This window comes from Cinclus cinclus, chromosome Z (assembly GCF_963662255.1).
Source record: "Cinclus cinclus chromosome Z, bCinCin1.1, whole genome shotgun sequence".
Taxonomy (NCBI): Eukaryota; Metazoa; Chordata; class Aves; order Passeriformes; family Cinclidae; genus Cinclus; species Cinclus cinclus.
Genome location: NC_085084.1, coordinates 65058596 through 65069000, shown reverse-complemented (window position 1 = coordinate 65069000; position 10405 = coordinate 65058596). Strand labels below are relative to the sequence as shown.

General features: G+C 49.8%; 1 protein-coding gene across 1 annotated transcript; it reads right to left on the bottom strand.

The window, feature by feature from the left end:
- Nucleotides 1-8146: 8146 nt before the first annotated feature.
- HTR1A (5-hydroxytryptamine receptor 1A) lies at nt 8147-9385 on the bottom strand. The gene has a single exon (XM_062513406.1). The coding sequence runs from the start codon at nt 9383-9385 to the stop codon at nt 8147-8149; it is 1239 nt and encodes a 412-aa protein (XP_062369390.1).
- Between the last annotated feature and the right edge of the window lie 1020 nt (nt 9386-10405).

Here is a 10405-nt window from a genome sequence, read left to right as displayed (position 1 = left end):
TTCCTTCAGGAAGCATGGTTTTCCCTACCCCATCTAACAAACCCACTGTTTTTACTAATAAAGAGTAAGGTGGGTTGAGGGAGAAAAAGAAAGAAAAAGAAAAGAAAGAAAAGAAAGAAAGGAAAGAAAAGAAAGAAAAGAAAGAAAAGAAAGAAAAGAAAGAAAAGAAAGAAAAGAAAGAAAAGAAAGAAAAGAAAGTGTACTGGTTTGAAAAGCAAAACCAGTGAGACTTCAAGTCAGTAATACAATTTTTAATAGGGAAGAGGAAAAGGAAAAACCAAATACATGCAATAAAAAAATAAATAAAACCACTGACAGAGTCAGAATAAAACCTGATACCCTTGTCAGTCAGGGTGCTGGTGCAGTTTTCCTCCAAAGGGTCCAGCGATGATGTGGAAAAAGCCTGGTTCTTCCTCTGGAATCCAGTGGAAAAAGGCTGCCTTTGGTGTTCTAAACCTCAGTTTTTATCTAGGTAAGAAAGGCTTGGCTTGTCCTCCTGGCTGGAGCATCTCCCAATGGGATGATGTAATCTTATCAGTTATACAGTAGGACACAATGGCCCATTAACAGACGATATTTCCCACAGAGATAAGGATGATCACCCTTATCAGTTATGACCCATCAACAGAAGACATTTCCCACAGAGATAAGGATGATCACCCTTCTCAGATGGTAATAGAATATGTATGTTGTATTGTAAACCAGGACAGAAAAAAAGAGAGAAAGAAAGAGAGAAAGAGAGAAAGAGAGAAAGAGAGAGAGAAAGAGAGAAAGAGAGAGAGAAGAGAAAGAGAGAAGAGAGAAAGAGAGAAAGAGAGAAAGAGAGAAAGAGAGAAAGAGAGAAAGAGAGAGAGAAAGAGAGGAAAGAGAGAGAGAAAGAGAGAAAGAGAGAGAGAAAGAGAGAAAGAGAGAAAGAGAGAGAGAAAGAGAGAGAGAAAGAGAGAGAGAAAGAGAGAGAGAAAGAGAGAAAGAGAGAGAGAAAGAGAGAAAGAGAGAGAGAAAGAGAGAGAGAAAGATGGAGAGAGAAAGAGAGAGAGAAGAAAGAGAGAAGAGAGAGAGAAAGAGAGAAAGAGAGAAAGAGAGGAAGAAAGAGAGGAAGAAAGAAAGAAAGAAAGAAAGAAAGAAAGAAAGAAAGAAAGAAAGAAAGAAAGAAAGAAAGAAAGAAAGAAAGAAAGAAAGAAAGAAAGAAAGAAAGAAAGAAAGAAGAAGAAAGAAAGAAAAAGAAAGAAAGAAAGAAAGAAAAAGAAAGGCGCGCTGGAAATCTGCAAAAATCTGATTTTTATTTTAAATTTTATGGGAACTGCTGATGTTAATGGGGCTTCAAAGGCAGATCTCACAGCAATGTAATGATAGCAATTTGAAAATCTAGAAAAGTTTTACTCAGCAATTTTGAGAAATTGACTGACTTGTGAACAAGAAATGCAAGAAATAAATCCTGAGGACTACTTAAAATTACATTTTCAGGCAACTAGCTCAAGAATTTTCACAAAATTTTCTGTACTTGAAGTACAGTGGGGGAAATTGCCTTTTTGACCTATATGGTATTTTGATTACATGCATGTGCCTTTAACTATGTCACAGTAAGGTAGCATATCAGCTGGCTCCAGAAATAATAAACTGAATTAATATATTTTTCTGAAGACAATAGTATTCTTTAATGGAAATACTTGATCCAATTAATTTCCTGACATTTTGATTGTTTGTTTGTTTCTTGGGGATGGGGGATAGACAACAGATAAGCATTTGAAGGCAAATAGAAAAGAGCTACTGGCTATATTGGCTTATACAAAGCTGGCAGTGGCTCTTAGTACTGGGTACAGAAAATACAAAGAAAAAAATGTGCTGAGGGAAATTTTCAACGGACACTTTGAACTGATGAGACCCTCTTTGGCTCAGTGCTGGCCTGGCCTGAGGTTTATAATCATCAGCCTAATGTGGGAGAGCAGCTGTTTTTCTTTCAGAAGTGTAAGTTTCTGAAAATATGCTTCAGTACCAAGCCTCCTCCATGAAAACAACCTGAGCTGATTCTCTATCCTGAATGTTTTCACTGGCTGACTACTTCTTTCTTGCCTTGTGGACACTGAAATTTAAAAAAAAAAAACCCTCTTCTAGAGCAAATCCCAGATACTATCACCAGCAGCTCTTCCCCATGCACTTTGCCCATGTTTTCACCATTTCTGGGTAGACAGGCAAAGAGGCTGGAAGATGATGGCAACTGAATGTCATCAATTTGAAGGCATCACCCAGCCAAGTATTTTGTCTGTGTGAGACATGACTATGCCACAATCCCTGCCTGAGACTGATCTGGTTAAAGGCAACCAGCCAAACTTGAGTACAGGCAGCACCTCTGAGTGTGGTCCAGATGCTGTTTTGATTGGTTTGGGTGCCTTCAAATCCAAACCACCTTCACTTCACCTGTAAGCCTTCTTCTAAAGGCCAACCAGAAATTGTCATCTACTGAGTTCTTGACTCCAAAGACATCATATTTGTATGTAAAATTTAATAGCTTTCCGTATATTCCACAACTCGCTTTGGTTCAAAACTTTATGCTTGGACCATAGCAGTTCAAGCAGAGGACCATTGTATATATTTATTTTGTATATATAGATATGTATATATATATACAAATATATATATGTGTGTGTGTGTGTGCATCTTTTGGCACTGGATAGTTCAAGATCATAGCCATACATTTTGATATCAAACTGAAGAAGGATATTTTCTCTCTGAGCCACTTGTAAAAAAGACTACAGTGTAAGTCAACTCCACCTCACCAAGCAGATGTCACTTTAAAGATTGGATTACACATGGCATTCACTAGTGAGGATATGCCCGAAATGGTATAGCATATGCTATATGATACTCACTTCAGTGCATTTTGTACCAAATCCATTAGGCCTGTGTCTGCCCACCAAACCAACCACAGTGAGGATGCCAAGAGGTAGGGAACAAGGTACAAGTTAAAATAGGCCACAGACAGCACCTTTGTCTTACATCATTCTCAATGCCCCCATGTGTAATAAGCTATGGCTCAGCACTGGGTATAAATAGGTCTAAAATGTGAAAGACTATTTGAAAGGATTATATTGACCCTGCTTAATAGCAAGAGATGCTTCAAGTGCCTTTTGGTACAAACGATTTTAAGAAAAGATGTTATTACAATAGTAGGAAATAACAACCTCTGCTTGTGCTGGCTAACATTTTCAACACATGACCCTTGTACCTTTTCCAATTTCTTCCAGTTTGGCTTTTTTTGCAAGAAGTGTTTGGGTTTTTTAAGAAAGAACTCACTATATTAAACAGTTCTGTGAAGATTTCAGAAATTATCGGGATGACCATGTGCCTATGTTGTTTTTTTTGGGGGGGGAGGGTTGTATTTGTAGGGTTCTGGATTTGGGTTGAGTTGGGTTGGGTTGGGTTGGGTTGGGTTTTTTGCTGCCCTATCAAAATTTTTTCAGGTTTAGTAATTTTTAAAACATTTTATAATCCATCTCTTTCCTACTCCTTATCTTCATTCTTCTGGACAATACTGACAGTCTGCCTAACTATCTTGGCACAGACATCTGCAAGGCTGGAACTTGTGGCCACATGTAAGTACAGTTCTCTGCATGCTTGAGCATTTTTTAGTCAAAAGAGGTAAGTGAATAGTCTGTCACTCACTGCCCAAGACAAGAAACTACCCCATTATGTTATATAGTTTAGAGTACATTCTTGTTGTGGAAAGGATTATTCACTAAAAGTTTTTTGCTTCTGGTCCAACAGAACATATTTGATGCTGTGGAATTGCCCCTGAAGTCACGCTGATTACTCAGAGAGAACACAACCTCAGCTGCAGCAGCAAGGTAAGGAGGCTCATAGCAGCATATACCCAAAAAGGGAGACATGGAGATCCAAAAATACAGCAGACACTATAGTTTCCAAAACTCTGAGACTTATGATCATTTCTAGATTTTGCAGAACACCAACAGGGGTGTTTGCATGTTATGTGATAACCATTCTGTTTTTTCTCCAGACACGTATAGAGGGGTCATAGTCACCTCTACTGTTAAAACCAAATGTCTGTTAAAACTGAGCAGCTATGAAATAGAAATTCACTTTTATTTCTCCTCCCTGGGGATGAATCACTTCTGTGTGTTTTAGTGCAAGATTCATAATGTTGTCCTGATAAATTTTTGAAATTGCAGATTTGAGAGACCAGATTTTCTACCTGTGAGGATATTTGGGGGCATTGGTTTGAGGGGTTTTGGGTTTTTTACCAGACATACAGCATGTTGCTCTCAGGATGGGACAGAGAGGGGAAAGAAAGACTTATCAAGAATTTTATGTTGAAAATTTCTATTTAAACAGATGAAATTTTATGGTCTCAAAATCTATTTTGTCGTTTGGATGAAAACATCTTAAGCCTACATGTCTTTCCCTTATTCCTATATGTTCATCCCTCTAGTTCCAGCCATAAATACTGTTGGCTTGTGTAAGTGTACTTTATTTGCTCTGCCAGCACATCTGCCACACATCAGGTTTGTGATTGAGTTCCAAATTTAGCCTCAACTGGAGCCAAAGAGCAGAGACATTTTAGAATTATGAAACTCTCTTCCTGTTCTACAGCAGTCTCAAGAAGCATTTTTGCAGGAAGATAAAAGTCTCTAGATCTGTACTCATCTTTGATATTCACAATTGACTCAACTTGTTAAAACTCAGTTTTCTAAGGCTCTGTTTAAAACATAAAATATTTTGCTTACTCTTTGGGTTTTCCTTTATTCATTGCTTGAACTTTCCTAGGACCTTTAAAACTGAAATTAACCTGCATAAACTAAAAGGACGTTGCTTGTTAGTGGACCAAGTAAAATAGTGCAACTAACCACAAATATTGATTTAATTTCTCTCTTAAAAAAAAGAAACCAAAACAAAAAAAAACAACAAACAAGGTTAGTTGGTTGAATTTTAGGGATTTGATTTGGTTGGGTTTTTTCTTAAATGATAATGGAAATCAAATAAAGAATTTGAAAATCATAGCCCAGGAGCAAAAAGGTCTATTTTTCAAAGCAGGCCGTTTCCTCCACATTATAGAATTCATGGCAAAAAAGGGAAGAAAATAAATAAAAATAAATAAATAAATAAAAGCAACAGAAGGAGAGAGAAACGTAAAGCTGCTCAGAGAAACAGTCCCACGCCGGTCTGGGCCGTTTCTTCCGTCATGGCTGGTGCAGCGCGGCGAGGTTGGGAAGAAGGAGGGGGATGCGATGGAGCGGCTGCTGCCCCGGCTCTGGAGCTTCCCGAATCCGGCCCGTGTGGCCATTCCACGGTCCGGAGAGCGGCCGAGGTGAGAGGCTGGTGGTGGCGGGCGCCGAAGCAGCGATGCCGCCCTGGAGGAGCCCCTGCCCTCGGAAGGAGAGGACGGAAACCGCGCGGGGAAAGCGGGGCAGAGGCGGGCAGGGCACGGCGCGTCTCGCCTGCTGCTGCCAGCCGAAGACAGCTGTGTTTCCAGGTTCCGTGACTCCCAAGGAGGAGCAGGCGCGCCTGGGGCAAGCCTGCTCGTGGCACAGGTTCGGGGGACCCTGCTACCCCGCCATCCGCAGCCCTGCGGAGAGGGCGGGCCGAGTGGATGTAGCGGGCACAGAAGCGGCACTCCTCTGGCCGCCCTATCTCATGCGACTCGGCGTGTGCCCTGCTTCCAGGTCCTGGCGTTCTCGGCGATGTCGAGGGCCCCGTCCTATCCCTTCCCGTTCCGTCCCACCCGAAGCCGGGAGCTAACCCCGGCGGAGCACCGGGCACACCCCGCGCCCTCCACCGCACGGGACCGGAGGGCGGCCACGCTGTCCCAGCTCAGAGCGTTCCCGTGGAGTTTACAGGAAGGTTTGCAAAGCAAAGGAAAAAAAAAAAAAAGTTATTTGGAAAAAGGCAAAACGCTCAGGAGCCGACGAGGAGTCGGCAGGATTCAAGGAAGGAGGCGCCGAGAGGAGCAAGCCCCTCCTGTGCGGGCTCAGCAGCAATCCCCCCACACCGCCGGAGCTTACGGGCCCTCCCGTCCCCGCTCCCTGCCCGGGGTGCCCGGCGTGCCCGGCAGCTCTGCCCAGGCCCACCCGTGGAGAGAGGTGCTCCCAAAGTCACCGGGTTCCAGAGCGCTCAGGAGAAGTTTCGTGTCCCTAATCGCTCTTGGCTAACTCCTCTGACACTTCCACACTTAGAGAACATCTACGACCCGTGTGGTTAGGAGTGATCAAAGAAGAGATAAGATCAAAGATCACTTTAATTGCGAAAAATGAGGCCAGATAAGATTTTTCAGAAAACCAGCTACGTATCGGAGGTTGTCAAAACCACTATTTTCGTTTAATGTAAGCGATTGAAGTTCAGAAATTACTGGACACTTACATTCACGTAACACACATATTTCACATTCCCTTTTACTTAACAAGCAACACAGATTACACAAAAATAAACAGGAAAAATATATATATATTTGGTCAAGCATTCATTCCAGGCAACCCGTCGCAGGGGTAAGCGGCAGCCGGCCCAGTGCCAGTGTCCGGCCCGGAGCCTTTCCCTCCTCCCCGGGCCGAAAGCAGTCCCAGGTCCCGGCAGCAGCCGGAGGGACAGGCATGGGCACGGCAGTGGAGGGGCAGGGGGCGGGACGGGCAGAGGGGCTTTGCGGCGGGCAACTCAGTCCTGCCCCAACCCCGGGCCAGGCGGGGAAGGGGAAGTACGCCGGGCTTCCCGGGACCAAGCAGCTGGGCTAGCGGCAGAGAGGGGGACTCTGCGGACGGAGACTTGCAGATCCGCCCCGGGGACCGGCCAGGTCAGGCAAGGAGAGCCCTCAGGACACTGCCTGCTTCTGCCCGTGGCTCTCAGATTGAGGGGAAGGTCGTGCTTACCCCCGCCGGGGCTGGGCCGGAGGAGGGAGAGCCTGTGCCTTCCCAGACTGAGACGCGATACTGTTTTCCCTAACTGCGACTGCCGCTGCTGATGCTCTCGGCCCCTCCCCTACTGCCACGGAGCACATGGCAATGTTTTGGTTGATCGGTTTGGATCGTTTTGTTGTAGTATTTCTTTCTTCCTCTCTCTCCTTTTTTTTTTTTCCTTCCCCCTCCCTCCCCTCCCCCCCCCCCCCCCCCCCCCGAGCAAAATGTGCCGCAGCTGACTGCCTCCAAAGCAACCGCAACGTCTCAGGAGAAACTTTGCAGCGGTTTAAGGAAGAAGGAAAAAAAAAAAAAAAAAGAAACAAAAAAAAAAAAGAAAAAAAGAAAGGAAGAAACGCTACTCCTCAGGCTGCTTAAACTCCCTGTGCCGTTGCGTGCGCGGTGTACTCAGGGACCGTCACACGGCGCCAAGCCTTTCCTTTGCTGGGAAACACTCGGTCAAAGGCATATAAAAAAAATAATCCCCATAAATCTCCATATATAATGAGGCGTGCGGTTGGGGTTTTAAGTCCCATCATTTCCCTGTGTCGTAACAGAGGGATCCCCGGTGAACTGGCAGGTGCTAGCACACCAGAAGAGCTGCCAGGCACACGTAACGCAGATGGGGACGTTGCTGTAAGTACTTCGCAAGATTACCAAACACGGGCGGTTCCCCCCCAAGAACATCCGCTTGAGGGTTTCACAAACAGGGAAGCAACGCGCCCAAAGCTCCTTCCTCCGCTCGAGGAGTTGCCTTCAACCTCCATACTTACACCGCCAGACCGAGGTCGGACTCAGTCCACCGCCGTCGCCTCGTAAACCCAAGAATAATCCCCGACACGGCGGTTTCCTGCATAGGGTGGTTTTGTTTTACCGATGCTACGAGGGCAGACGCTGTGGTTTACAGCCACCACAAGCAACGACCTGCAAACCCTAAGTCTACCCAGAATGATGGACAATAGGAGGGAGCGGGAGCGCCGGCGCCCGGCAGCGGAGGCCGGGAGAGACGAGGGCGGCCGCGAAGCCTTCTCGGACCGCGCGTCCCCCGTCGCTCCCAGCGCAGCCCTGCCGTGACCCGCAGGGCTCGCCCGGCGGGCGTAAAGCGAGTGACTAGGGCGCGGAGCGGGGATGTCGGAGTTCCCCGCCCTTCGGACCGCGCTGTGCAGGGGCTGGGCGGGGGCACACTGCGGCTCGGGGCAGGCGAGTGGAGGCAGTAACAGGATCCCATTTGCCTCGTCCCAGAGTGGTGGGCTTCACTGCCGGCAAAATTTGCACTTGATAATTTTCTTAAAAGCACTTTGGAAGTCTTTGTTGAAATAGGCATAGATAATGGGGTTGAGAAGGGAGTTGGAGTAACCCAGCCAGTTGATGACTGCCCCCAGCCATTGGGGCATGTAGCACTTACTGTCACAAAAGGGCAGGACCAGGGCGACGATGAAGAACGGCAGCCAGCAGAGGATAAAGGTGCCCATAATGATGCCCAGGGTCTTGACAGTCTTCCTCTCCCGGGACAGAGCCATTCTCCGTTTGGCTTCCGTGTTCTTCTCGTTGCGCCTCTCGAAAGAGGGCGGCGGTGGGGAGCCGCACGCCTCGCTGGGCAGCGGCAGGTGAGTCTTGGAGGAACTGTTGCAGTGCTGGACCTCGATGATCTCCAGGGCGGTCCCGTCCTGGCTCTGCCGCACCGCGCCGTTGACAAAAGCACCGGGCTTGGGCTCTACAGTCCGCCGCCAGCTCTTGCCGGGCTCCCCGTTGCCTTTCTTCACGGCGGCCGGAGAGAGAGTGAGGCAGGTGTCGGCGATTTTTTTCTTCTCTGCTTTCTTTACTGTCTTTCGGATCCTAAAGCGTGCCGCCTTGAAGATACGACCGTAGAGCACCAGCATGAGAAGAAGCGGAATGTAGAAGGCGCCGAAGGTGGAGTAGATGGTGTACCCGTGGTCCTTGCTGATGGTGCAGGCGTCCGGGTTCGAGCGGTCCTCCGGCGTCCTCCAGCCCAGCATGGGAGGGATGGATATCAAGAAGCCGATAAGCCAGGTCAGGCTGATGAGCACGGCCGCCCGCCGCGGAGTTCGCTTGTTAACATAGTCGATGGGGTCCGTGATGGCCCAGTACCTGTCCAGGGCGATGGCGCACAGGTGCAGAATAGAAGAGGTGCAGCAAAGCACATCCAACGAGATGAAGATGTCGCAGGTGACCTGCCCCAGCGTCCACTTGTTCAGCACCTGGTAGAGGGCCGCCATGGGCAGCACCAGCACGGAGACCATGAGGTCGGTGACGGCCAGCGAGCCGATCAAATAGTTGGCCACGGTTTGCAGGGAGCGCTCCAGGGCGATGGCTGCGATCACGCAGGCGTTGCCACTCACGGCGCACAGGATAAGCGTGCCCAGGAGCAGGGAGGTGAGCACCTGGTAGCCCAGGGTCATCTCGGCGAGGCCGGGGCCGCTTGTCCCCTCGGAGGAGCGCGCTGAGGAGGTAGTGTTGTTGGCCACATCCATGCCGGGCGGGGGTGGGGTCGCTTCAGGAGACAGACATGGGAAGAGATGCCGGTCACTTGTGCGCTCCCCTGGCAGGAGGCATCGGCGCCCCGTGCGGTTTGGCCACGCCGGGCACCCCCCGCTCCACCACCCCTCCCTCCCCTATATAGCGTGGCGGGAGGCGGCCGAAGCTCGGAGGACGGCGGCTGGCGGAGCCGCCCCGCGCCCGCCCATCTCCGCCGCCTCTGCCCAGCGAGCAGCCCCCCGTGGTGGGGGCGGCCCTCCTGCCCCCACTTGCTGAGATTCTGCCCCTCGCTCTGCCGCTCTCCCTCGTCTTTCCCCCCCTGCTCTGCCTCTCCGCGCTCCCCTAGCTTTCTCCCTCCCTCCCTCCTTCTTTACTCTCGCCCCTCCCCATCCATCCCTTCCCTCCTCCCCCCCTTCCGCGGTGGTCTCTCTGGGTCGCCATCGTCGGGTGGGCACAGATATAATTTCTCTTCGCCCCCTCTCGTTTGGAGGGACACTACAGATAAATTCTCCACGGCTCTCCCCTCATGCCCCCCGCCCTTTACAAGTCGTTCCGCAGCTCCGCATCCGGCAGCGGTGGCCCTGGGCTACCCCTGAGGACCGGCGCGGAGGTGCAGGGGAAAGGAGAGAAGGGAAGAAGGCATTCGCAGGCATTCTGTGAGCAGGCACTACCTCTGCGGCGGGAGAAGCGCGCACCCGGGCTGCCCGGAGCTGGGGGTGCCGATCGCCACCTGCAGGCAGGCGCTGGCCACCCGAGGGCGCGGGGCTCGGCCGGGAACCCCCGGCACACGGGACAGGTCTGGCCGTGCGGCTTGGCTCTTCCCCTGCCCGGCTCTGCAGCGAGCTGCTGGGGTGCCCGGCGAGCGGCACCGGCCGTGCGGGGGCAGGGAAGCGGGAGCGCGGGAGGCAGCGCTCGTGTGTGTCCAGCGAGGGAGCCCTGTGCAGCCCGACAGGGCTCCCGCCCAGCCGCCGGCTAGTGCTGTAGCTGCGAAAGCCCAGCTGGTGATGATTCATGCC